This window comes from Opisthocomus hoazin, chromosome Z, assembly GCF_030867145.1.
Source record: "Opisthocomus hoazin isolate bOpiHoa1 chromosome Z, bOpiHoa1.hap1, whole genome shotgun sequence".
Taxonomy (NCBI): domain Eukaryota; kingdom Metazoa; phylum Chordata; class Aves; order Opisthocomiformes; family Opisthocomidae; genus Opisthocomus; species Opisthocomus hoazin.
In genome coordinates this window covers 90,985,194-91,012,869 of record NC_134454.1, presented here as the reverse complement: position 1 = coordinate 91,012,869, position 27,676 = coordinate 90,985,194, and the positions used below count along the sequence as shown (strand labels likewise).

At 45.9% G+C, this 27,676-nt stretch overlaps 1 protein-coding gene and 1 long non-coding RNA gene across 11 annotated transcripts in view; one reads left to right on the top strand and one right to left on the bottom strand.

Annotated features, from left to right (window-relative positions):
- Positions 1 to 14,725: 14,725 nt before the first annotated feature.
- Positions 14,726 to 27,676, bottom strand: part of LOC142358773 (E3 ubiquitin-protein ligase NEDD4-like) — a 171,108-nt gene continuing 158,157 nt past the window's right edge. For all 10 annotated transcript variants that reach the window (XM_075447106.1, XM_075447107.1, XM_075447108.1 and 7 more), the window contains 10 exons: positions 26,815 to 26,936; positions 25,889 to 25,959; positions 23,790 to 23,885; positions 21,618 to 21,691; positions 19,507 to 19,567; positions 19,039 to 19,098; positions 18,379 to 18,486; positions 18,042 to 18,138; positions 17,415 to 17,487; positions 14,726 to 15,128 (listed from right to left, as the gene is read on the bottom strand). In XM_075447106.1, the coding sequence (XP_075303221.1) occupies positions 15,026 to 15,128; positions 17,415 to 17,487; positions 18,042 to 18,138; positions 18,379 to 18,486; positions 19,039 to 19,098; positions 19,507 to 19,567; positions 21,618 to 21,691; positions 23,790 to 23,885; positions 25,889 to 25,959; positions 26,815 to 26,936 (865 nt within the window). In that variant the 3' untranslated portion in view covers positions 14,726 to 15,025. The remainder of the gene's footprint in view (positions 15,129 to 17,414; positions 17,488 to 18,041; positions 18,139 to 18,378; positions 18,487 to 19,038; positions 19,099 to 19,506; positions 19,568 to 21,617; positions 21,692 to 23,789; positions 23,886 to 25,888; positions 25,960 to 26,814; positions 26,937 to 27,676) is intronic.
- On the top strand, positions 15,023 to 18,862 carry LOC142365754 (uncharacterized). Its single transcript, XR_012766624.1, has 3 exons — positions 15,023 to 15,108; positions 16,552 to 16,812; positions 17,827 to 18,862. It is a non-coding gene; the product is annotated as an uncharacterized LOC142365754 (long non-coding RNA).

Here is a 27,676-nt window from a genome sequence, read left to right as displayed (position 1 = left end):
ACATTAATCGTTCTTGTCGGCCCTCTAAGCAGTAAGCCAGTTCTCTGTTTTAACTTCGGGTAAATGAGCAAACGCTCTGGGGCAATTCATGCAACTAAGTGGTTTGTGTAGCAAGATTCAGTTGGTTTCACAGCTCTTAAACGCTAGTGGAACAGAAAGTCCAACTTTAATTTAGGATTGGTAACTCAACCAGACAGAAGTACCACACTGCTGTGACAAGCAAGTCTGGGAAATTCCTGAAGTTTGTTGAAGATAATTTCTCATCACAAGTACTCAGCCAGCTAGGAAGCATGCCCTTCTAGACTTACTTGTGAATGGAGGAGGACTCGTGGGAAGTGTGATGGTAGGTGGCTGTCTTGGCCACAGTGATCGTGACATGGTAGAGTTTAAAATTTTTGGTGTAATGAGAAGAAAGGTCAGTGGAGTTGTTACCCTGGATTTTGAGAGAGGAAACTTTAAGCTACCTGGGGAGCTAGTTAGCAATGTCCCCTGAGAAACGGCTTTTGAGGGCTTAGGGGTCCATGAGTGGTGGTCAGTTTTTGAGAACCACCACCTTTTTAAAGAACCTCGCTCAGGAGCAGGCAATCTGATTGTGTCAAACTTCAAGCAAGCTGGGTAGATGACTAGCTTGGTTGAACAGGGAACTCCTCTTAGGTGCTGGCAGCTGGGTCGGGCTTTGCAGGAAGGTTACAGAGCTGTGGCGTGCCAGCGGTGTTCATCAGGGCTCAATCCTAGGGCCAGTGCTGTTCAACATTTTCATCAATGATCTGGATGCAGGAGTTGAATACATCCTTAGCAAGTTTGATGATACTAAACTGGGAGGTGCTGTTGACTCTCTCAAGGGACGAGAGGCCTTGCAGAGGGATCTAGATAGATTGGATCATTGGGCAATCAGAGGTGGCATGAAACTGAATGAGTCCCAGTGCTGGATTCTGCCTCTGGGACAGAGTGACACTGGGCACAATTATAAATGGGGAGAGGAGCGGCTGGAGAGCCGCCCCGCAGAGAGGGGTCTGGGGGTGCTGGTGGGCAGCAGGCTCACGAGGAGCCAGCGGTGTGCCTCGGCAAACCCCATCCTACTGACACAATGAGAAAACAGCATCGCTCTGTCAGCTGGTAGGATTGCTGAGCGCTAGCTGCACAGTAAGATCGTATGATCTTAGGATAGTTCAGGTCGCAAGGGCTGCCGGAGAGTCTGTAGTCCAACCTCCTGCTCAGAGTTAGCTGTAGGATCTCACTAAGCTGTTCAGGTCTTTACCCAGTTGGGTCTTGAAATGCACCCCAGATAGAGCCTGCACAACCTCTCTGGGCAACATGTTCCCAGCTTTAACAGATACGATCCTGTGACTCAGCTGTGTGACCACCAGGTACCAAACAAAGTAACATCAGAGTCTGAAGTGCATGCAGTGAAAATTATGGTTTCTTCCATAAGGCTTTTACAGTCTCAGTGAAAGATGAGTGAGAACTTGATGAAGAAGCAGAAGGAAACAATGAGAATTTGCATTCTTTTAAATACACTAGCAGCCTACGTGTCATGGTGTGTTGTGGGGTGGGGTTTTTTGTCTTGCTTTTTTCTTCTGGGTAAGTAGCTTGGTTATTTTTGTAGCTTTATGAAGAAAGAGATAATACAGAGGATTTTGAAGGCTGCTAATACACCAGTACTCTCAAAAACCAAGCATCTGTTCTGTCAGGTGTGAAGGAATGAAGGCACTTCATTAAAAACAGAAGTAGCAGTTGATGGTTGCCTTTCCAGTGGTGGGCAGAGCTGACATTTCAGTGTTGAATGGGAGCGGGTAGCTAGTGTTGGGCTGGGCCACAGAAGCTTTGAGACGAGCAGGCGTTTATACTCGGGCTTGAGAAGGCTTAGGAGGAGCAAGATGATGTCATCAAAGCAGCAGCAGGTGAGAAATAGTTGAAACAATGTTCAAGATCAGTTTTTCCTTGATTTTACTACTGATGCCTGCTGTTCAGGAGGTTCCTTGGCACCACCACAATATGGGTAGTGGTACTGCTTTCTAGGGGCTGTAAAAAGGAAATACCAAGTGGCATAATTGTTAGCAAAAACTGATTAAAAGGTAGATCAGTGGTAGTAATTAGGGTATCACACAGTTTTCTGAAGTTACTTAGAGGCTTATTTCAAAGTCTGAAGAATACTGACTGAGAAGCAAGTTATTTGTATGTTTACTGTCGCCTCTGCCCCAAAGAATAAGGTTTTCTTCAAATAAGATTTTCCTGAAACACATTGTTTGACAAAATACTTCAAGCAGAAATTGCAAACCTAAAAAAGTCTTCAATTTAATTTGTAGGTGCATTTTTATTTAATTCTTGAAAGCTGGCATGAATATTACAGTTTGGATTAAAATAAAAAATGTTGCTGTAAGTGTTATTTGAAATTATTATACCTTTTATGTCCATGAAGCTTGGGAGTTTTCGGGGTTTTGGTTTTTTTAGTCCAGCTTTCAGATACTATGGTTGGGAGCATGAGGAGACTAGGAGGAAATTGGGCACAGACCAGCGAAGGGTGTATGTTTTGGTTATTTGAGTTCTCTGATGCAGCGCCTACTGAAGTGATGCAAATTGGAAGTGATGGATATTGGATGAAGTCCTTAATTTTTAATAAAAATCAACATTCTCTCTGTAGTTCTCTAATTCACCTATTTTAAGGACAAATTTGTCAATCCAGAGGACCTTGTGTTCCGTGCATGACCATTTTAACAAGTTCATTTGACTGGCCTGTTAAAACTGGTGGTGTGACAGTTCAGATTTCAAGACTTTTTTCATCTTGTTAGCTATACCTCATGAATGTATGCACCGAGCTTATGTCATGTCTGACAGACTATAATAAAGTGTAGAAGTTTGCGGGGGGGGAGGACGTATGACGCTGACAAAGAGTTGGAATGCTTTTGTATGGAAAAATACAGTGCATCCCATTCAGAGAAGGGAAACCTGCTTTGTGTGGGCCTTTTTGTGTTTGCAGGAAATCTAACAAGTTCTTAAAGAACTGAAGGTGCCGGGGTGAAACGCGATGTCGTCATATAACCGGACATCAAGCTATAGGAGAGCAAACAAAATGGAGGCAGTAGTTGTCAGTTTTGTCTCTAGGAGTTTTCCAAGGTTCTGTAGTGGGCTTTTCAATGTATTTTAGGGTGTAACTCGCATTTTGCAATGTGAAAGGTTTTGCTGAATCCCTGGCTTGATATTTTTGGGTGGTGTTAGCCTCCTGGCCCCCGCTTTTGGTCTGCCAATAGAAACCGATAGCCAAGAACAAACAGCTACTCGGTAGATGACCAGATGAACTGGCTGTTTGGTCGTTGGACTCCTGTCCTTCAGGATGTGGACAGATGTGCTCAAACAAAGCTAGTTAAACAGATGCCAGTGGCACAGATAAAAGGTGGTATGGATATGTATGTGTATATATACATTGGCCTTACAGAAAGAGAAAGGCCTTTTTTTTTTTTTTTTTTGTTAGTAACTGTCCAACAGGAAAATCCGATGACAGTTCTTTCTGCAGATTAACTTAAAGTTGCTGTGACGGTCAAATGACTCTCAGTTATCTCTGTTAGATGCCACTTATGCTGGTATTCTATGTTGTTAGATATTGTTAAGTTTTAAAATGTTCTGCATTTTCTTAGGTGACGCTTATTTGTGCATGCAGTCAGCGTAGAAAGACCTCTGACTCCCCTGAAGATTATGTTTGCTTCCCTCGTAAGCTGTTTCCCTAGCAGCCTGGTGTGGACTGCTGCTTACACTAGCAGCCTGACTTGTTCATCTTTCATTCCCCACACCCCAATACTGTCTTATGCTGCCTGGTTTCTTTTTTTGGGCAAAAGATGCTCATACCAGAAATATTTCCACGGAAGTTGCTGTAGATTGAATTATCTTTCAATACAAAATGTAAGAAACTGTCATTTCCTAAGCTGTAGTGGATATATTATAGCAGCCCTCTGAAGTGCGTTGAACTGCTTCCATCTGCTCTTTTTTCCTGTGAGTTTAGATGTTAGTGATCGGCTTGGTTTTGACAGTTATTTGTCCTGTGAACAAAAGAGCAACAGTAAGGGGTACAATATGTTCTGAGTTTGTGAACAAGAGCTAAAAGAAGTTTAGGAATGGATGTAGCACAGTTTTCTTCATCCCTTTCCTTTCTTGTAGAGCCAAGTGAAAGCTGTGTAAGGTAATGCTAAGAAAATGGATCTTCGCAATAAGTTGGAAGGAATGTTCCCATCAGTATTGCTCAGAGCCAAGCCTGACTCTGTGCTTACTGCTCCATGCAGCTACTGGGGGTGAAAAATGATGCTTTTATCACAGAAACTAAAAAAAAAAACAAAACAAAACACAGAGCTACTTGTACTGATGCTGTTAGAAGACTGTGTTTGCCATGGAATAAATAACAACTTTGTAGTAAGAATAAGCATAAATTGAGATGATGGTCTACATCACAAATCTCTAATTGTTTATCGTAAAATTGTCAATATATATTGGATATGTATCGCAAATCTGTATTTTGGGGATTTAATGTAAATAAATACATTGGAGGCCAGAGGTTTGGGACCTGGATCTGATCTGAGTTTTCTGACTCCTGCGTTCAAGACCTGAGAGAGACTAGACGCAAAAGCAACTGTTAAAAATTCTAAGGAGAAGGGATCTTCTTGGGAAGCAGGGGTACTTTTTTCATTTGTTTTCATCTAAGTTAGAGATGAGGGAAGGTCTTGCTTCCAGGAATCCACACTGGAGGAGGTTCAAATTGTGGTCCAGACTTCTGGTTTCGAATAACTGATACTGACTCTCTTTAGTGCTTATCTCTACATTTCAGTCCTGGTTGATTGCTCTGTGTTCTAAAAGCCACTGAAGAAGTACAGTGCTGGTGAGAGTTCACCATAAAAGGTTTTCTTAGCAAACAGTACATCAGCTTCTTCATTATTCTGCAAATTCAGAGTCAAAAAAATCATAAGATAGTTGCGTTTTTCTATCTTACTAGAGTACTTGCAAGTTCTTCTCTATGCCAGTGTGCTACAGTTTGCTGCCAAACTGTTCTTCTCAATGGCAGATACGCATAGAGCCTTTGCACCTGCGCTTAGACTGTTCCAGTTTATATTATTCTGGTACAGTGCCACTGCCCACAGGTAGGTAGGAGAGCATTTGTGAAGTCCAGGTTTCTGAGGAACCCTTTGATTTGTGTTGGGCTGCCTCCTTGTAGTACAACACTACCTGCCTTTCTGTCTTGGGGGTTAATTCTCCCTGAATACTGGATGATCTGCCAACTCTTGCATTAGCGTTGGTACTGTTGTTACAAATAAAAGGCAGAAAGGAGTGACAGGGAGATCTTTTCTGCCTTGCTATCAAATAACAAAGTCCTTTATGAAAGGGGGGAAAAAAAGAACTAATAATTTGGACTGCATGCTCCTTTTTTAAAAAAAAGAAACAACACCTCAAACCTAGAGGCACAATTGGGAAACATTGAGTCCAAGATGTGCATGTAGTAACAAGCCACTGAGATAACAGAAATTGTGATTACATGTTGTTTACATTATTATTAAATAATCAGAGGCAGTGAACCAGCTGCACGTAGGACTGCTTAAAACTTGACGATTTTCTTAAAAGCCGTTGTTCACAGAAGTAAAGCACTGGAGCAAGGGAAGTTACTGGGATGGTAGGGAACAAGTAGCCCTCGATTCCCTGAAATCTAGATGGACTGCAGAGGAAGGAAGTTCCTAGACTTACATGAAAGATTAACCTCTAGCACTTTGATGTTTTTTGATTTTCGTTCTGTGTAAAGAAACCCATAAAACAAAAGGTATGTTCTGCATCAGCATACCAGAGTATTTAGAGATACAGCAGAGAAGCGTCTGTCCGCTGCATGCGACTAATATTTGCCAAGTATTGACCTAGCGTCCATCTCTGTTACTCTTTAACTTTAGTCCAAGGCTCAAAGTTTACCTTTTGTTTCAAAACTGATTTCACAGGGAGGTCGTGTCCTCTAGCTAATCCAGTAGTGATAGAGGTCTGTAGAATGAAAACTGAGTTTACCACAACTTGGAGAAAAGCTCTGAAGCCCATACAGAAAACCTCTATGGCACAGAGATGCATACATACCCACAAACACAGAAGTGCATAGTGAGCCTGAAAAAGTGACAAAATGGAGCAAGTAACTGGCTAAATTAGCAGAACAAGCAGAAGCCCTGGGTTTGTCCCACCTGTTTCTGCACATAGGCAGGAGAAATGGAGTTGTGTTCATAACCTGTGCAATTGCATCTGTGCTAGCTGAAGCTGGCAAGACTGTATAGTGACAAACTGGAAACCAGAGTACAAATATTCTGTTCTTGTCGTAGCAAAGCCACAGCAATACGTGCAACGTGAGTTACTTGGACTGGTTTGAGGCAGTGGTTATTGCTCACTTTGCTGTAAAAATCTGCATTACAGATGAGAGCGAGTGCGTTCAGCACTCCACAAGATCAAGCTCACCGTATTAAAATCATAGAGTCAGGCTCAAAGCGGTTTGGGTTGGAAGGGACATTACAGATCATCTGGTTCCAACCCCCCTGCCGTGGGCAGGGACCCCTCTCACCAGCCCAAGGTGCTCCGAGCCTTGTCCAACCTGGCCTTGGACACTGCCAGGGAGGGGGCAGCCACAGCTTCTCTGGGCAACCTGGGACAGGGCCTCACCGCCCGCAGGGGGAAGAATTTCTTTGTATCTAATCTGAATCTCCCCTCTTTCAGTTTAAAGCCATTACCCCTTGTCCTGTCACTGCAGGCCATGCTAAAAATTCCCCCTCCGTCCTTCTTATAAGCCCCCTTTAAACATTGAAAAGCCACAATAAGGTCTCCCCAGAGCTTTCTCATCTCCAGTTTGAACAACCCCAGCTCTCTCAGCCTTTCTTCATAGGAGAGCTCTTTTCCAGCTCTTGGGTCGTTTCTGTGGCCTTCTCTGGACCTGCTTTAACAGGTCTGGGTCTGTCGTGGGCTGGGGGCCCAGAACTGGGCTCAGTGCTTCAGATGGGGCCTGTCAAGAGCAGAGTAGAGAGTGAGAATCACCTCCTTTGACCAAAGGAGAATTTCAGTTTTATCAGGTCCAAGCATATAAAAGCTAGGCAAAGATTGAATTTAAGCTTTCATGGTTAACCTGATTGCTGTCCCTGTGAATATATAGCATTCCCTGTTTTGTATGCCTAGAGTCTTGTTTCTGGGACCTAACTTGGAAACCAGGCTTCCTTGGCTTCAGCAAAGCCAACAGCAACTGACTGAACAGCCACCACACGTCATCCCAGAATTTCTTTGCACAGTCTTCAGCTTCCTGAATGTTCAGACCTGCGAACCTGCCGTGTCTCTGTCTGCTATTTGAGTGCTGGTAACCGCCCGGTCTCGCTGGGAGCCAGGTACCTGCACACCCCGCTGGGTCTGGGCTTGGCCAGTGGAAAATCCAGCTCCTAGTGAGGTGGCTATTGCATTCATCTTTGCTTTCATAGTATAACTTGCTGGGAATGGTAGAAGTTTATGTTGTGTTGCACTTGAGAGTCTAATATGTCAAGCTAGCGAAACACCCACAGCAAATGGCAGAAAATAAGTCGGGTGAAAACAGCAGATGCATTTGAGCAAGAATAAATTGAATTTGAACAAGGCTCTTGATCGTAAGCTGGGGAAAATAATCAGTGGCAATCATCAAGAGATTATTTATCTTTGTAATCTTTGTATTGGAGATGTTTGAAACAGGAGTGTTTCCTGTTGGGTTGCCATAGCAAACCCTGGGTGGCTTTCTCATGAGGATATTAGGTAGGAACGTAAATGATAGTGGGTTTTATGTAGAGTCAACCTCGGAGTGAAAGAAAAGCATGGAATTCAGCTTGTTATTCAGCTGGATTTAAAAGACTGAAGCTTGCTGAAGCAGAGGAGAGGTTGGCTTTGAGAAGAGTGTATGGGCCAGATTTTTTCTGGAGGAATTTCAGCCTTTTGCGATTGCCGGTAGGTTTTCAATGCCCAAATGCTCATTAAACATAATTATAACTGTCTTCAATAAGTGTAATTCTCACATGCACAATTGCTCTGCTGTGTTATCCCTACCTAATTAACGTCCTCGTACACATAATGAATTTCTAGGCATGAGCAGATACTAGTTGCAAGGCCTGTCTGCGCCGCCGTCCTGCGGAGCGGCGGGAGTGTAGCCCAGCACAAGGCACAAAGGGTTAATGCTGGGGGGCAGTGGGGCCTGGTGCTGCCCTCGGCACTCCTGTGTCCCTACACCCTGGAAGCTGCTTTGCACCAGGATTGCAGTAGGCAATTCCAGGCGTTACGGGAAGTTCTCTGCCAGCCCGCAGAGTTGGTGGACTTGCTGTGCAGGCCGTGGCCAGTGCCAGAAGTGCGACTGTACTGCTTGTCGGTTTAGTCGCCCCTTGGCTGGGTCGCAAGCCACTGCGAGGACTGGTTTGCGCGCGAGGGAGCCAGCTCCTGGGGCCGTTCGCGTCAGGCTTTCTTGCCGTGGGCCTGTAGTCAGCCCTTGCTCGAGAGGCATTGTGTGAGGCACAGACGAGTGCGAGAGCCTGGGCTGATATCCGCACGAGTGTGTGGGAAGTGTTACGCTGCCAGCCTGGCTGCCTTCGCTTGCTGGGGCTTCCAGAGACCTCCGACGGTACGTGCAGAGACAGCGAGCAGGGTGGAGGTGTCCCAGGAGCACACGGATGAAGGCCTGTTAGGTGACAGGTAAGGGGTGTCAGGCTCAGACCAAAGGAGAGATACTCCTTCGGACTGGAAAGGAGCACAGACACTGTGCGCAAGCAGCTGCAAATACTAGAATTTCCCATGACACCAGAAAATACTGATTTAAAAAAATATATGAATTATATGGCTATTTACATGCAAAGAATAAGAAGCCATCACCACTGTGGCAAGTCCTTGAGCTGCTTGTCACTCATATTTAAAATTGCCTTTGCTGGAAGCACTACGATTCGCCCTACCCTTAAGCTGTTTTGGCAGAATTTGCAAGTCAGATACTTGTCCAGCTGGGCCTTTAATTTGATCTGGTATGGTTGCTTTTATTAATGGCAGCAAGCTTAAAAAGAAAGAGAATTAATGTGGATAGTGAAGCGTTTCTCCCTTGTAAGGAACAGGAGATGTCAGGCTAGGAAGCGACCAAGTTTCAGGGCTGGAAGTACGGATGCGTTCACCACTAACGCGGTTCCTGCAGCGTCTCCTGTGGGTGGGGGGCTGCAGAGCGGGGTTGATGTTGAGTTTGAACACGGTGGCTTGGTTGGTTGGTTGGCTTGGTCAGGCACAACAAAACCTTTCTAGCCATATGCAAACAGCATATGTGCTGGTTGTGAGGATTTGCACAGGTATTTTTTAACAATTTGGAACACTGCCTTGCCACAATTTATTTTTCATTTCCAATTAGGAACACAAACAGAATTGCTGGGTGTATTTTTGGTGGTGTGTTTTTTGGGTTTTTTTTGCAACATACTGGCTGCAACTATGGCAGTACATGAATACACATGTAGGTATCACTGGAAGAGAGGTGTGTGTCGAGGTGTTTTGTTGTTTGTTTTTACACTTCTGCTGCAAAGAGTGCTGGTGAATTGTATGTTTCGGTGCGACACAGAGTTTGTCCCGTTGCAGTACGAAGATGTTTGCCCGTGTAAAGGAGCACGTTACCAGCAGAGCCGAGTTAGTGCTGGCACACGGGAGGCTGCGGTGTTAGGGGGTAGAATTGACTCTGGGACGTGTACCCCGGCTGCTCTAGGTTAGGAAGAGGTGGCGGCTTGAAGAAAGGGGAGGCGATGGGCAGCCCTTTGAGAAACCAGTGCCTGAGGGAGGAAAACATGGACAGGCACCAGAAAGTTCATATAAAGTAAATTAATTGCTGCTCTGTGCTGATGATATCGCTGAACAATAAAGAGGCTGGTGCATTAATTAACAGGGTGGAGTAAGTCATGCTGCAATTGCAAGCTGAGATGGTGTACCACAACATCACCCACGTGCGCAGAAACAGCTCGGGTGCGGGGCTGAATAGGCTGCATCCTCTCGGGGTTCGGTGTCCTACAACGTCGTATGGCAGCGTTAGTGAGCGCCTTGTAACCCCATTCACACAGCTGGTCACATCTGTTGGGAAGCCCAGCACTACCTCACGTGGCAGGTGGTGCTTCTGGGTCATGTTCAGAGGGTTTTTTGCCTGTTTGCCTCGGCTGCCCGTGTTCCTCTTCCGGTTTCTGGACTCCTGGACGCTGGCTTAAGTGGATGGCAGAGGGCCGTGTGGTGGGGAGCCTCTTCCCTCCCCCCTTTCCTTTTCTCTCTTTCTTCAGGAAATTGCAGCTGCAGGCGTGTGCTGCGTGACCCTTGGTGTGTGTCGGTGGAAGTCAGGTCTGTGGTGTGTGTAGCCTGGGCTTCACATGAAGCTCAAAAGCCAGGAGACAACGTGTTACTGACTCTGTGTTAAGACGAGCAGAGAATTCGGTCCCTCTGCAGCTCTCTCAGCGCTGACGTTGCTGAGGAGGAACAGACCCTGTTCTTAAAGCGAGCTGCCAGGTCAGAAGCGTGGCTTGTGGTGGCTGGTTTTTTTGTTAGGTTTGCGGGTTTTTGTTTGGGTTTGGTTTTGTTTGTTTTGTGTGGGGTTTTTATAAGTTAGACATTCACACTGCTTAACAGAAAAGGCAATGTGAGTTGTGGGGATGGTGTGTTTCATCAGCCGAAAATAAAGTGGGGACAGATGTGGCTGCACATAGGCTCCCCCAGCCACACCCCAGGCTTTGAAAGCCTTCCTGCAAACTGTGACCTGAAGGCAATTTTTTTTGAACAAAACAAAGCTTCAGTTAGATAAAAAACATATTTGAAGTATAAAATGCTATAGCTTCCATAATTCTTTATTAAATATTTAAGTTGCATCATTTCATTACAACAGCTTCATTTTGTCACTTTGAGCTTTTGCTGTTAGGAAAACAAACTACACTTTCTTTCACTGCTCCTCAGAAAATAAATGAAAAAAATGACTTTTGTTCATAAACAAATCCTTTCCCCACAGTGCATCAAATCCAACCACAGTTTAAAGCTCTATTAATTGTGAAAATGAGCATTACTTATAAGTAGTACTTTAAAAATAAATTTTAAGGTAGTTCAGCATAATTTTGAATAGCCTTCTAGTATGAGGTGGTTAAAAATATTATGAAACTCTGAATTTAACCTGAAATGTTTGACACTTTTGCGTGTTTAGAAACATTAATCTGTTTTAAATTTGATTGAACACAGCGACATTGCTTACGGGAGTTTTCTGTCTGGATTTTGGGAATCCTAACCTAGTCGCTGTTGCGTGGTTGTGACAGATCTGCAGTGGCGCCGGCTGCTCGCTGGCCTCTCGCCATCCGATGGAGCAGGTTAACGCACGGAATGCAGCACGCGCTGCTGTCTGGGGGTGCGCAGGGGGTGTTTTCACAGGTGTAAGTGGAGGCGGAATGGGGACAGGGGCTGGTGAGAAGCGCACAGACAGACGCAGGACTGCACGGGGCTGGGGCCGAGGGGGTGGTGTCTAACGGGGTTCTGGGGGCACCGCGGCAGACCCCACGGCCGCGTAACGCCAGTGCAGTCACAGTCCGGTTCTGTCGGGTTCCCACATGTTTCAGACAGGCCTTCTTAGTGCAGCATTGTAACAGAAGGGTGAAGGCTGTAGAGAACTTCTTCCCTCTGAGGGTGACGGAGCACTGGAACAGGCTGCCCAGGGAGGTTGTGGAGTCTCCTTCTCTGGACAAGGTCCTGTGCAGCCTGCTGTAGGTGACCCTGCTTCAGCAGGAGCGTTGGACTAGATGACCCACAGAGGTCTCTTCCAACCCCTACTATTCTGTGATTCTGTGTTTGTGTTGTTGCAATTTTACATAGAAAAGTTTTGTGGCCTACCTTTTTTTCTCCTGTACATACTGATACGTAGCGCTTGCGGTCCTATGGGTGTGAGCACTTGTTTTAAACTGTTAACGGCGCGGTGTAACTGTCCCCCTTCCCTCCCTGGATCTGCAGCTGTCCCAGGTTCCCGCTGGATGCTGCGGTTGGGATGACCGGTCGGGTCTGGGCAGGGGGAGCGGGACGTGCTGGCTGCCTGGTCAGCTTGTCCGCACGCTCATCATGCCTGCGTGGCGCTCAGGCTCTTCCCTTCCCAATCCACGGTGGGAGAGGTCAGTGCAGAGACAGGAATACCCCACACCTTGGGGCTGGCAGAGTGGCGGGGTGTTACTCTTGGCCTGACAGAGAAGCAGCTGCTGTTCCCAGCAGCTAGGCAGGCAAGGGGGGGGGTAACGTAATCGGTGTGATGTGCGCTAACCACAGCCTCACAATGGGAACAGGAGGATACAGCTGCAGACCCCATATTCTGTACTGTGACTAAGATGTTTATGAAGTACTTGCCTTAAGGCCTCTTAAGACCAAACAAGTAATGGTTTGGTACCACCTTTGTGATTACTATTTATTAAGAAAAGAAAGAAAGTAGCTGAATAGAATGGTTTAAAACACTGTTGAGCCATTTTGTGGTGAAGGCTCTTAACTGTCAGTATACAGGAGCGTACTGTGTGAAGAAAGGCACTGCACTCCACGGTACAAGTCCCACTGGAGTGTTGGCTGCTTTGCGGTTTAGATGTTTTAAGTAAATGACATTTAGCTACCTTTTTTCCTAGAAAGGTTCCTCCAAATGTAGTTTCAGGAGCTCCCGAAGGACTCCTGGGTGGAAAGGCTGGAATCCAGCTCAGGACCTCAGTAATAGCACTGTGGCTTTGAGTTAAACGAGCCCAGCAGAAGACGACCCCCCCTTCCCCCTTTACTGAGCCCTACGGGGGGGGTCGTTGCACTGTAGGGCATCTCCAGAGGCTGTATCCCACCGCGCAGCTAACCTGGGCAACCAAAAGTAACAAGCTGGCTTACTGTTGTGTTCAGCTGGGCTTTGAGGAAGAACACCTTCACGGAGCGTTGAACAGCCTGGTTCCAAACCAAAGCGACCTTGGGGGGCTGTGCAGGGAGGGCAGGGGTGGCAGGAGAGCAAAGCTGGGAGTATGACTCTTCCCTCAGGGGAGCCCGTGTTACAGCCAGCTGCGTGCCCATCCCAACGGTCAGCAGAAGTACCCGGGTTTACCACCCCCCTCCTGCTCCTCCTCTCTGCCTTCCCCATGCCCCTTCCCAAGCCAAGCCCCAGCGCGGTGTTTCTCCAGCTGCTCGGAGGCCGTCCGCTTACTCGTGTTCCAGCTCACTCATCAGCTGTAGACGGTCAGGGAGGAATTTCAGGAAACATGGGTAACAGGAAGGGAATTGCAAGCTGTGTTCAGACAGTGGAGTGACCCTCCTCGTGCGCCCATGAGCGCCTTGCACGTTTCGCCAGCACACAACCCTGTGCGGACCGGTAGCAGCATCGGGGCTTCCTCCCAGCAGCCTGGCCAGCCGCAGCGTCGCTGCCCTGCGGCACAGCTGCTCAGCCGCGGACGCCGGCAGCACTTGCCTGCGGGTGGTGGGGAGAGGGCGAGGGCAGGGCTACAAAGCTCTTGGCAAGGAGGTGAAATTTTGTTTCGGCATGCAACATCATCTCGCTTCACAGGCTTTAAATGGGTTCCTGGGGAAAAGGCCTATGCCCAGGTGAGCACACAGGGAAGACGCAGAGAACCAGGCGTTACCTTGCTGAGGCCGCACCCTCGAACCTGCTTCAGCCGTACTGTAACCATGTCACCGCAGTGCATCGAATACAAATCTCTCACTTTTAATCCGTCACAAAAGAGATGCAACTCAGACATTATAGTTTCAGCATGCAACATGTCATAGGTAACAAAATTGATTAGATAGCAGTGTATATTAAATAAATCTTTGTGATTAAGTAAAAAATAAATCACAAAAACAATTGCTGAGGAACATGTCTGCAGGCTCAGCTCTACATCTGTTTGTTTTTTTCGTTTATACATCAGCAGCAGCCAAATTCACAATTGATAGATATTGCACCAGAAGACATGTGCAGTGAGAAGGAATATAGTCACATTAATGTCCATGATAAAAACCAGATATGCCTTCCATGTGTTACATAAAGTGCCTTTAGAGTTGGTGCAGTTAGAAACAAACCGAAAACCCATTGTGGTTTAGCTATCGTTAGCAAACGCGTACAAACCGGAGACAGAACAGACCTGTTTTCCATAGTGCCAAATCGCACAGTGCCAGGTTTCATTCAAAATGCCTCTGTTGCAAACAGTAGAGAGGAGAGGATAATAAAAGAATCACTATACAAAGATAACGACAGGGTTAAGCATATCTTCCTAAACCGATTAATGCCAACCCTACCCCAAAATGCTTTATCGTACATGTACATATTACCAAGGATGAGGCAATGTCGTTATTGAAGATGAGATTTGGCATGCTATGTTATGATTCTCCCTTGACTTGTAACTATTCTAATATTTATACAAAACCGCAACATCCAGTCCATACTTCTGGATACAGAAAAATATTTATGTGCTCAAGGGAAAGAGTTGCTCTCGATAGATAGCCCACGTAGAGAAAACTGCCAACGTGGCTTTCTCCTGCTTTCTTAATGCTTTGGGAACACGAGGCTCAAAATGTGCTTTGAAAAAATGACACTGGCATTAAGTCTGGTAGGGAATTAAGAAAAATGCTTATTTTTCCAAGTATATGATATTTAATTGTAATGAAATAAAATCTGAAAATGTCTAAATCAATTAAAAAGTAAACAAGAGTTGTAATACGATACCTGTAAAATGATTAATTCCATTCATTGTCATTAGAAATTATGCAAAATATTTATTAAGGGCTTTGCCTACAGAGGCACAACATAAATAGAGTAAGTCCTGCTGAAATGTGACCAGAGTTCATGCTGAGCCGTTGGCAGTCTGCGGGGGAGCGGCCGAGGAGCCACCCCCAGAGCACAGTTCAGACCTGGGGGTTCGGCCACCTGCACCGCCCGAGGGTTTGCTCCATGAACCAACGCTGTGCAACCGTTCCGCCACAGCCGCTCCCGGCCCGCCAGGCAAATGCAGGAGTGCAAGCAGAACTTGCTTGAAGGGGGGAGGCAGTCGCCGTTCTAATCCACTCCTTCGAACCCTTGAGCATTCTCCACCGCCATCAGGAGCTTCTCTCGCAGATCTTCAAAAGATTCATACAGAGGTAAGTCTAGGCGATTAAAGCTGAAATTAAGAAGGAAGAGAGTCATTTAATCATCCGTTGAAAAATACACGTAATTTTAAAGAAACAGAAAATGTGAAATAATCTGGGGGCCTTGACAGAGGATGTGTCTTATTGTGCTGAGGCGGGCAGTCGCCACAGTGTGTCCCTGCAGGCAGCTCCGCCGAGCAGCCCTGCCTGCGCCAGCTGTACCCGCGTGCCTCCCTTCTCTTTGCAGCTCACAGCCGGCGTTTGTTAAAAAACACTTCGGAAAGGAAAAACCCGACAGAAACAGCCCCCCCCCCAATATTTATTCGACTGAAAACACTTCATCTTTGTCAGCAGGCTGGTTTCCTGGGGCTCTGAGGTTAGAGGATGGACTCCCCACCCTCTGGAGGAAAAGAACGAGAATGACAAACACCCAAAGGAAGGGCTTGAAAAGGTCCTGTAAGATCCAGTGGATAACTGAAACGCAAAGAGGACAGCTGATGTTGGCATGTGTTGTGGGTTTTGTTGCTGTCATCTTTTTGTAAATAAAACTTTTACTTCTATAGAATGATTGCTTTTATGGAAAGATCACTATTCTGTACGGATGTTCTAAAAAGTATTTTTCCTACACAGCACAGTTTAAGCTGCCTTCCAGCCACATTCTTGATACGCAACAGCGCAAGTCGAAGACTTGTATCGAATGCTTTCAGTATTTGCACGTTCTGTAAATTCGGATTCAATTAAGTCAGCTGTGCTATGACCTCACTTTCTTAGTGAATTGTCCAACGATTTATGGCCTCTATGCAGCGTGGCTTTCTATGGCTACGTTTTGTTACGTCAGACTTTCTGTAGTTCATTACACCCACTTACTAGGACGAGGGAAAAACAGAATTGTGGACAATGAGGGTGGGAGTAAAAGCTGCCTGCAGCATGGTGATACCTGAAGCAGAATTGCAGCACCAAGGGGAGAAAAAGCCTCAACCCCTATTTGTACAAATGGTTTTGCTTTTCCAGCTCATGGACAGCCTGCAATTTCTTAGTGTTCTAGAAGGGAAGAGGAAGAGGTGCTAAATTTCTAAGACACATGAAAGAAGGCACTGAATCATCTTAGCCCTACAAGGCGAGGCCCTATTTTTCCTTCCAGTGCGCTCTGTTGAACTCCTGTTACCCTTTTCACAGTGTCTCTTAGACAGGTTCCTCCCTATCCTGCGTTCTTCAAAGCCTTCAGCCTGACGGAGCGGAAGAGAACAGGTCTATGTTTTAACGTTCACAGAAAAATGACTAAAGCCTAAGAGGTAATTCCTCTTGCTGTGTTTCCCTATCCCAGTTTTGACAGGAACCCCAAACTGGAGAGCTGCTCCTACGCTGCCTTTGCCATGACTGCGGTGTCATCGAGGAGCCACCAGATGTCATGGTGACTGTACCCTTAACTGTAATGTTTGCTTGTCCCTTTCCCAGGTTTTCCCGCTGTGAAAGGCAGTGGGAAACAACCTGTAGGTGTTTGTGGTGGGATGGACTGCAACCTGAAGAGGACGCTCAGCCAGCAAGACAGCCGTGGTGACAGCCCCTGAGCTCTCGGGGCTCTCTGTGGGAGGCAGTGAGGACCCTGCTCCCAGATTCTGCACAACACGTGGGCGTACGGCACACCATCGGTGCTGTGCTGCCTGCGCTGCGACACACAGCGTGCTGCAGGGACCGCTCACGAACGGGGAGCTGCAGGTATGCGATACGGGGAAAAGGCTTCAAGCAGAAGGGATTCAAATTGCTTCCCTTTTGTCAGACTGGCAGTTTAACTGGCCAGCGCTCGAAGCGATTTGCAGGCTACTACACGGCTTCAAATGTGATAGCTAACATTGGGTATACAGGGCTAGCAATTTCTTCAAATGTAGTGTAAAATGAAGTAGGGGAAAGCTCACTCATCTCTCTAACACCTACTTTAACATGCAAGGAGTTGCTAGAAGAAAAGTCCCGAGTTGAAAGGGTTGCTTGGAATACAGTAAAACAGCATTAAGAAGGCAACTCCCGCAGCCGGCCCCACGCCCGTCAGAGGGCCAACGAGCATCGCTGGGAACGCTCAGGAGCAATGGCACGGTGCTGCAGCTGAGCCTTGCTACCTCCTGTGGCAGCAGATACACACTAGCTGTTCTTTGCCTTTTAAATACACGCCTACGCACACCCCGACATAGGCGTGCAGGTTTCAGAGTATCCCATTTTATAAAAGAGCTAAAAGATGTCAGAGATAAGCACCGTCACCAGCCTCCCCCTTCTCGGCAGTCCAGCAGCGCAGAGAAGTGACCCAGCGTTACGCCTGTGTGACTTACCAGGTGTGAGCTCTGGGCAGTTTGTCAGGACTTCCCCATTGCTCTATTGTAAACAGCTGAGGACCGTTTGAACCTGGTTGAAAATGAAAATCACGTGAAATACACATTGCTGGGACACTGTAGAGACAACCTAAATATTACTGTAAAATTAAATGTTTGTACAAATCATAGGCTACATCTTTCAGCTGGTATAAAATACTCAGTACAAACTCTCTTGATTAAAACTACGTTAAAGGAAATAGGAATCTGGTTTGTTATTTCCAAGTCCAGTTAGCTTGTTAAGTTTATCTAACTGCCTGTGCGTAGGGTATGTATAGCGCAAAAGCAGCAAGCTCAGACACAAGCACTGAAGAAGTGCCTGGCTAAAGGTGCATTCTCCTTCCTCTGACACGAGTGTTACTCCTGTTGACAGCTCAAACTTCCGTGGGAGCTAGGAGAGTGTCTGTGTAGCGCCCGAGGTGCACCGAACTGCACTCCTCCGTGCACGCCCCACATTCTCCAGAGCTCTGGCTGCCCAGAGGGAGAATTTTTACGCGGGGGTCAAAGGCTGGCTCTGACCCGGTTTCCTCGGTGGTGTTGCGGAGCGCCTGTACAGCCGTTCTGGAGGGGAACGGGAAGGAAGCTCACCGTAAAGTTCAGCAAATCCGTTCATAGGCACGCGTGACGTCCCAGTAACAAACTGCAGCAATCGGATCCGCTTCTCGGCATCCATCAGTAAAACGGCCTGTTGGCAAACACACGCCGTCAGTGTCTTTTCACCTGCACAGCCGCAAGCATCATTGCTAAAAACCAGAATGAAGCACCAGGAGATGACCTATGTTGGGCTGTAATGGACATCTAAGTCTGAAGGATGTGATACATGTCCCACACCAGGTTTTCTCTGACCAATCTCTTGTTTCTCGGCAAAACAAGACAGGGACTTTCAGGAACCGTCAGCGAAGCCCAGGGCGGTGGACAGCCTTACCTTCCAGAACCACTGGATAACGGGGTGGTTTGGGCAGTAACCGTTCTTGTAGATTGTGTGTTGTCTCCAGTCGTTAACATCAACGTCGCCAAGGCCACACATCAGTAGCTGCAGGTGGAAGCAAATTGTTACAGCGTTAACCGAAGACGGCGCTGGGGTGTCCCGTACACAACAAGGTTGCACTTTCCCCCTCTTGCCTGAGCTTCCACACAGCTAAGTGGCGCAAATATAAATGCAAACGCAGAGGAGAGTTGAGCTTCTCTTGAGGAGAATTCTCAAAGTGTCTGTTTTGTATTCTGTCTACATGCAGAAACACTGTACGCGATGACGGACGCGTGCTCTGTGTGACAGCAGCTGTTACGGTATTTTGCTCACTATAGGACTGGTATCGGCACAATGGCATTAATTCTGTAAGCTACTCACACGCTTCTGTATGCACATACTCGTCCACCTCACTGACCAATTACAATTTTTTGTGCTTTTATGTGGTCAATAGATTGCCTAATTAGGGAGAAAAATCTCATTTCCCACTAAAAGCAAAGCATCTTTGCAAATTCACTTACGGTGAGTAAGTAATGGATGATGAGCTTAGAACATAACACGACTTTTTGTGATGAGCGTTACTGACCTGTAGTCTCTGGATGCCAATTAACTACTCACCTCTAGTTCATTTTCATCAAAAATTTTAATCAGATCAATAGGAAGAAGTTCGGTGAATCCCTGAAAGCAAGCAAAGCAAAGTTAAAATTCTCATAGCACGTGAAATGAAGTTTTTAATCTAACAGGATCTTTGGCTTCAGGGAACCTCAGTAAATGACAAAGGATGAGGACAAGTTTTGAAAATGAAGTACACAGTTGCTGAAGTATGAGTCCTTGATTTAAAAAATTAATCACTAAATTATTTCAAGCTCAAATAATTTAAGCTTGAAAGAGAATGACCTTATTCTCATAGGGGAAAGATTATATATTCTTACACAAGGTAAACTGTGAAATCATAAACCATAAGCGTTCCAGAACCTGTGTGGTTACGCAAAGCTCCCACTCCCTTAACGCACACACGGATGTACAGAAAGTCTACATGGTAAGAAATTATTTGGGGGGAACGAAACGCCAGCTAAAGAACCTTACCTCCAAAAAAGCGTTCATTTGTTTCTGCACTCTGTTTACAAACCTCCACTGGATGACCAGGCTGTAGCAGATAAACAAGAACACACAAGCACTCATCAGCAGACTGCAAACTACGCCTGCGGAGCTTCAGCAAGGCTGATGGCTTCTGGCACGCGGGTGCGACTGCAGCCGCCTCCCAGCCACCCGCGGACGCTACGGAAACCGAGTGGCTTTGATTCCCACCTCCCTTGTGTGACCGAGCGAAGGGCTGAGCGACCCCCGTGCCGGTGAACACGTGGCCGTATGAGTATTTTGACACTGCCGTGCAGTACAAACCGGACACATGCATTTCCAGGTATTTTAGCCATGGCTTTTCTACATCACCAAGAATTTTTTACGGTAACACTACCAGACACCCCGAGCTGTCTGTGCTATGGAGATTAACTCGAGGAGGAGCACGGCAAGAAGGCTCGCCCGTGTATTGACGCAGCCTACAAATTCCTCGCTGCGCTCCTTCTTCCCAAGCGAGGCTGCACTCTGGAGTGCGGACGACGTATTTACTGTTGGTATCGGGCACCTCAGTGACATTTCATTCTTCCAGAGCTCTGAGTAATTAGCAATTCCCAATAAAGTCTACAAAATTTGAGGACAGATGTAGTTACATCTAGCAGCCTGCCTATAAATAAATAAATAGATGAGTAAACCCTGCAGTACCAAAGGAAAAGGCCTGTGTTTCAGTGCTAACCACCTCCAGCCCAAACACCTCACAGGGTCTACGACAATGCTGCAGAAATCCGATTCCTTTCCTACCGAAGCGCGCTTCATTCCTTATTGGCACAAATATAGCTGTTTTAATGTTTCCTCGCCTTTGAAGAGGCACTAATTAAAAATGCCAGCAATTATAGATGAGTTTATTATTTTACATTCTGACAGGCAGAGAAACAGAGGAAAGCTTACAATTAAACCTAGACAGCCTGCTTAGACTTGGGCAATTTTTGGTAGCGACACTGGGACTGACGCCCCGGGCCGGGTCTGTGCAGGCAGCAGCACAGGGGAGCGGGGCGAGGGCCACGCCGGAGCGCGCTGCCGCTCATCGCGCCAGGCCTGGGTGGGGATTTCGGGGAACCCAAGCAGTTCAGGTAATTTATTTTTGTTCTTATATTGGCCAATGCTACGTAAACTGCATTTCCCAAGAAGGCGTGACGGCCCTGGGTACTGCTCATCTGCCCGTCCCGAGAAAGTTCTAGTGTGAGTTTTCCTTAAGAAAGAACATTGGTGTTTGATTCGCGGCTGTTCAGTCAGTTTATCTTCCTCTGTTTCTGCAATAAGCATTACATAATCAAGCAATGCAAACAAGCCACCCGATGTGCTGCTGGAGAGCGAGTCTTCCTTATCTACAGGCTGGCTAGCCCGTGAGCACCACATCCGCAGAAGAACGCAGCATTTGGGGGTTAACAGGACACAGAGGCAAGAGTCATTACGTTTGGTACTACACCTGCAGCTTGGTGGGGGGTTTTATTGGGGTTTTCTTTGCTGCGGGTTTTTTTTGTTTGTTACACAACTAGACTGGTTCTATCCATGATAAGGGAATTCTGGGGGAAAATATTTGAAAAATTTTAAGTTGCATGAATCATTTCTGAATGAGAGGGTGGAAATTCATCGCTACTCTGGAGATCTACAGCGCAGAGCTGGTCACGCTCGGCGCTTGGGCAGCAGGCAGAAGCAGGGATGCAACCGGGCAGAACGGGCCCGTCTGCATTAAGGTGGTAGGGAGCGCACCCCAGAGGTGCCCTTTCTTCCCCTCGAGTGACGCAGAGGCAGATGCCTGTCGTTCAGAGCACTCCTGTCCCTTCCTGGATGTTCCTCATGCCTACCTGGCAAGAAAATAGTTTCCTCTGGCTCCACAGACTCCCCTGGTTAGTGTAAGGACAGTAATCCACAGTAGAGGTTAAAATTCAAACTTCCTAAGGATTAGGATATAATCAAACTATGTTAACAGTAAGATTTTCTGGTCAAAGGATCTCTGATGATCTGTTGGAGTCCAAACTACAGTAATTGCAGCAGGGTAAAGTCTGAGACAAGTGCACTGTGCCTTCCTACGCTTAGGATAAATTCAATAAACGTATACATACTCGATATATTCCCTTTTGTTTTCATTTGTTACCATGATTTCTGACCCGTTTGGCTTCAGGTCGACTTGATATGTCTGTATTTCAAAAGAAAAAAGACAAACCACAACACGACATTATTCCAGGATGCATTTCTCACAAAATCCACTCTCCTTGAGTGGCATTTTACAAGCAGCATCAGAAAACTGTTATGCCATAGTATCTAATCAGACATCAAAACATTCCACGTTTAAAGACGGCAGCATCAAGAGCAAATTATTATATGATCACTTACAAGAATGAATTCTTCTCATTAGCAAGTGAGCAAACCATTCAAAAGCAAACTTCTAGTCCTGAGCAGCAGGTTCATTTGGGTAAAGAAAACGTACATTCCATTTTAATAAGGGTAGACAAATGCCTTCTCATATTTCAAAATGCTTGAAAAAAACTGATTACTTAAAGTCCAGAGAGAAACTATTTCATAAAAAGGCCAAAACAGTAGACAACCAGATGACAGAAATGGTTACGCCCAGACTGCTAAGGATGGTGTCGTCATGGAGCGTAAGGCTGAAAAAGTCAAACTGATTACAGCTCACAAGCACCTACAGCCACAGCCCCCGCGATGCACGCAGCTCTGTGAGCTACCGGTAGGAATTCACAGAGTTAATGCTGGGCAGGTGCCAGCGGAGCTGGGAGCTGGCAGCTTGCACCAGTTAGTGCCCACACACAAGCGTTCCCAACCCGTACGCTCCCTCGCTGCCGCCACGAAGAAGCGTTCTCCTGACGGCAGAGCCTGGTGCTCGCACGCCGCGCAGGCCTAAGACCGGATCACTTGCTGGTGAAGCACGCGGGCTTGGCTGGGAGAGAAGGAAAGCCGAGTGATCGCTCCAAGCTGTCGCTCTGTTCCAGCCAACTTGTCCCATCACTTCAAAAGCATGGTTCCAGTGGAAGCAACCAGGACGTGGCTCTCTGCACCCACATTCAACCAAGCCTATTTCTAAAGCTGTTACTGATCTTTAATAATGAAATCAGATGTTGTGGCTGAGTGACAGTAAGGCAGTAAATTCATTAGCTAATAAATGGAGCTGTGAAATGAGGAGGCTGGAAGGCTCTTTTCAGGACTGGATTAACGCTGAAGGCTTCAAGGAGACAAACAGTACAACAGGTCTGTGTGACTAACTGTACCTGCTACTGTGTAGGGAAAAAAAGATGACTGTACTGCTCGGGAAAAGTAATTAATAAGGAGCCCACAGACCTCGGAAACAGTAGTCCATTCGTTCCATAAAGACCAGAGAAGACAGTCCAGAACAAACAAGGACAAGGTTTGCTATCCTGTCAAAGCTGAGTAGGATAAAGGTATGAAAATCCTGGATCATGGCAGGCAAGTAAGTTCCAAGCTCATGTAAGTAAACTTGTGATTTACTTGCCTTTAAGTCCTCAAATTAAATTTAACACATACCTTATGTACAAGACATTTATCTGCACCCAAGTTATTTCCATCCAGAAACAGGTACAGATCTCTAAGTTTGTTTTAACAGGATTCTCTGTAAAGACCGACTGTAAATCCAAGACAAACTGTACCATAAGCTGTTCTTACAGCTTCTAGTGATAAAGTGAGTTATGACTTTGGCTGATGAATGATATTCCCACCTACTCACTTCTCAGCAGTTCAATAAATATATCTTACATTTTTCATTTGTAATGGAGAAAGTTCTCCACAGAGCGTGAGCCTTTTTAAGAGAGGCATGCTTGCTTTTGTTGTATCATCTGCCTGCGTTATACACAAGACACTGCGAACAAGGCACTTCACCGACTGTAATTCTACCACTTACCTTGTCCTTTGAGAATACCTTCAGCCTATAAAACCCCAAACAGCCCCAGCTGAGACCATCTTCTAAGATGGCTGCTGTAACACCTTTATGGCTCCCCACTGCAAGCATTTCGCTCAGCTTCAGGGACTGCTTTTCACAGATGTCACGCTGCTCGCCGACCCAAGCACCCGGTCCTGCGGTGACAGCCCAGTCTTGGACAGTTCAGGAAGAAGAGAGGTAAAGAGTCACAGCCTGCCTATGCTGATCATTTACCTTCAGCAGCCCTGATCAAGTTCACAACCATGCGATACTACTCAGTATTTAATTCCTTTTCGGCAATAACCAACAATAAGACGGAAATACGGACTTTTGGGATAGCACTTACCTGACCAAAGTTTTCCTCATCTATGCAAAACATGAGATCCAGCTCTGTAGGGTCATTTTCCAGGATCCACTTCAAAGAGTTGTAGTATTCGCTATCCTACAGCAGATTATAATTAAACAAAGTTTGAAAATGTGAACATTAATGTATAAATAACTTTAAATTCAACAAATACAAATGTCTAAAACTAGAACTCCAAAGGGACTGGAAAGATGAGAGCTCATTTATTTGCACAGCTACTGTGCAGCAGGGCAAGATGGATTGCTTTATTTATATGGGTTTTTCTTAGATGCTGTATTTTTAGACTCGTGTAACTAACTACTCTTAATTGACTTGTAATTGCATTATTATACAACACAGTAAATTGACTCTATGTATGTATCTGGTAAACATGTATACAGAGGTGTGACATAATTGGTTAGAAAATGTCTTCTTGAGAAAATGGTACGTTCTTTTCAATTTATATACCACTTCATTACATCGATAATATATTATACAATAACCGATTGCACTGTTGTTATTAAAAGCCTTGAAGTTTGCTCAATAAAAGACCCCTATAATTTCTAAAAGGATTGTATCTTCACCATGCATTAGGTTCATAATTAAAGACTGACTGAAGAAAAAAAAGGGGGAAAAAAAAGTGTGTGTAGCTATCACTAAATACTTCCCAGCAAGAGAGCCAAAAAAATTAATCTAAAAATAAAGTTAAAACATTATTTACTCATGTATGCTTCAAGAGAAGAATGACCTGCCAAAATCTGGTGACTCTGAGACAGTGGGAGCTGGAGGACAGATTAAGCAGTTGAAGCAGCGTGTATTGTCAGTAAGTGAAAGTCTGTAAAACTCTAAAACATCAAAAAGAATAAACTGCATTTTCTTCTCCTCATACCGAGTCTACTTTTGACAAGACCAAGGACAGCTATTGCAGAGCTAAGGATAAGAGGAAAAGGTTTCCCAGCTCCTTGTAGGAATACAGGAGCGTGAATGCATCTCCTGAGCTTGGTGTTAAGCTTGGACTAGAGCTCAAGCCATGGCGGCTTCGGTAATTCTGTGCCTGTGCCGGCCCCGCGAGTCACCGGGCTCTGCGGCCGAAGGCAGTCTCGGGGGAGCGCAGGGTGCGAGCGGCCAGGCTCGCAGGCAGGCCCTGCCCCTGCACAGGCAACCTGGAGCGGTCTTGCCCACACAAACTACTCTGTGTAATGCCTGGCAGAGGAAGATGTGAGAAAGTGGGGAAGCAACAGCTCCATGGTTCTCCAGAGTCCACAGCAGTGCAAAAACGGAACAGACCTCAAAAGGTCAAAAAGACAAAAGCAGCATCATCCTGCTAGCTTAGCGGAAACCGTTTGTATTCAGCTGTTGTGCAGATCTGAAATGTACTCTGTTTCCACACCAGTACACTGCACATCCGGACTGGGCAGCTGCAGGACCCCATTTACTGCTGTCTGTCATTTTACAACACAAAGTTAGAGACTACTAACTTGTAAAACAATTCGCTTTTCTCCTGGGGAGCGCCAAACGCCAAAGTACTTGATTGCAATTAATGCTGAAGGTGTGACAGTAGAGGAAGTGCAGGGAGCAAAACCAAAATGGACACAAGGGCCTACGTTGCGCTGCATTCATTAAATATATTTTGGAGAGACCGGTTTATCACTGGGCAACCACCTCTGCTTCCAGAACTGAGGGCAGCTTCCCGTGTTTCCAGGTCAGAACCGAGCCCTTGCATCCCCCTCTTTCTGCTTCCCAGCATGACAAGAAAGCGGTAGGGCTTGGTGGTGGTGCTGCTTGTAACGGGGAGAAAGCTGACCCGGTGGAAAACCCGAGTATAATCAGACACCTTATGCTGTGGTTCTTACTGGTCTATCCATGCCCCTCTTCCCTTGTCCCTCTCCCCACTGTTAGTGCACTGGTACTGAAACACCTGGCCTAGCAGGAAACATTCAGTTTATTTAAAAACTATGTACATATCTGTCTAAAGTTCTTGCAGCTACGACATCGTGTTTTCCACCACGCAGCTTACTGGAATTGTTAGCTCTTAGAAATTCCCCCAGAGGCAAAAACCCCACGTAATTGCCAATGCTGATACGGCTTAACTGTTATCTTACCACCGACTCCATGTCTTTCAGGGTTATTGGTTTCCCCAGCATCATCTTGTAAAAAGGCCTGATGAAGAAGCCTGAAAGAGAGGGCAGTGTTACCTCCACGGTTCCGCATTCTCACCTTAGGCAAAGACGTGACTGCTCGCAGATAACACACCATGCTATTTCCCAGCGTGCCAGCAAAAAAGAAACCTCCTGAAAGTAACAGCGTTGTAACTGCTCAAGTTAACGCAGCAGGCTCATTTTTTATTTTGGCACAGAAAGCCAAATTTGTCCAATCATTATGCCATTAATTGCCGTACGCCGTTAAACACCGTAACATTAGTGGCAGAGAGACACAAAAGATGGGGAATTGAGCTCAAGGTACTCTAATCCATGTAGAAATGGCATTCTTCTCTCAAAGGAGATGCTAGGGAAACAAAGATGGTGAGCTTCCTCCTCTAATGTGCTGCACTACTGCTAACTAAAATAAGTCAGTTGATAACGTTTGCTTGCTTGCTTATTGTGGGATTTCAAAGTTTGGCCGAAATCGTATTTTCTCACTAAACATTCAGTAGTAATTTTACAGATCAAAATGAGCTGCAGTTGACACCCACAGAGCTGCTCCGGCTGCAGGTTTGCGTGGAAACAGCCGATACAAATGTAGTGATTTTCCGTTGTGATTATTTAGCAATGCTGATCCTGTAGTTTTAACACGAGTGGAGAAAGGAGCAAAACTTTATATGAAACGTATTTGGTGAGTAAGACACTATTATTTTTGAATCACCATTCACATCAGGAATGCAATTTCCAACAGTTCCAGTTCCCGTACTTTCTCTCAGACTTTGTCTCCAGAAATACTGCACTCTACAGCATAGGAATTATTGAAGTGATGGATTTCATTTAATAAAAATCCAGTAACAGTAGCATAGCCATCCAGTGCAATCACTCACCATCCAACAGCTTCCCATGATATACCGCCAGACCAGCAACCCGACCAATAAATGTGAAATACGACAGATGATCTTCGTTACAAAGACCTGAATTAGGATTAATCTGAAGTGTATAGTTGTCCCTTTTTTGGGGAAAGAAAAAAAATATCTAAATAATCAAGTCTTTAAATAACCAGATATTCAGATACATTAATAATTCCTATTCATTTTTGCAAGCGTGTAGTAACGTAATTTATCCATGTATTCCTCAGCAGCAGGATCTGACAGTCGGGGGGAGGCTGACCTAGTCAAAACTGCCTTGCTACAACCACAGCGATTATTTGACAACGGTGTCTGAAACTCCTGCTTGCGGGTCACAGGATGCCACCCGTGGCAAGCGGAAGAGGGCTGGGCTAACCTCCGCGAAGGACAAGGGCCTGGCACCATGGAAAGCAGTAAAATTTTGCCATCAGTGGAACGAGAATTGAGGCTAAGTTATCTCTTCTGCCGGGCTTGATCGTTCACTCTGTCCAGCCAAATTTCAGGGCTTAAAATTTTAGGATTCTCTTTTGCAGTAGGTGCTTTTAGTTCCTGATTTATCTGAAGGTACTGAAGAGGCATTTAGACCCATGGTCCAGCCATCCTAGGATAAAGAAGGTTTTCCTACTGGCATCTCAAACTGCACATACTGGAGAACTTCCCTGAAACACGCTTAACCCCCAGGACACTGCAAAAACCATTAACGGACGAAGATCTCTTAACTGGGTAACAAAGCACTGAGGCTCATGGGAAAGTGTGTGTCAGAACAAGACATCAGTGTAAAAGCACGATTTTCAGTTTGCACTACATTCTTCATCGGTGAAGAAAGATACGGGGTTTTAAG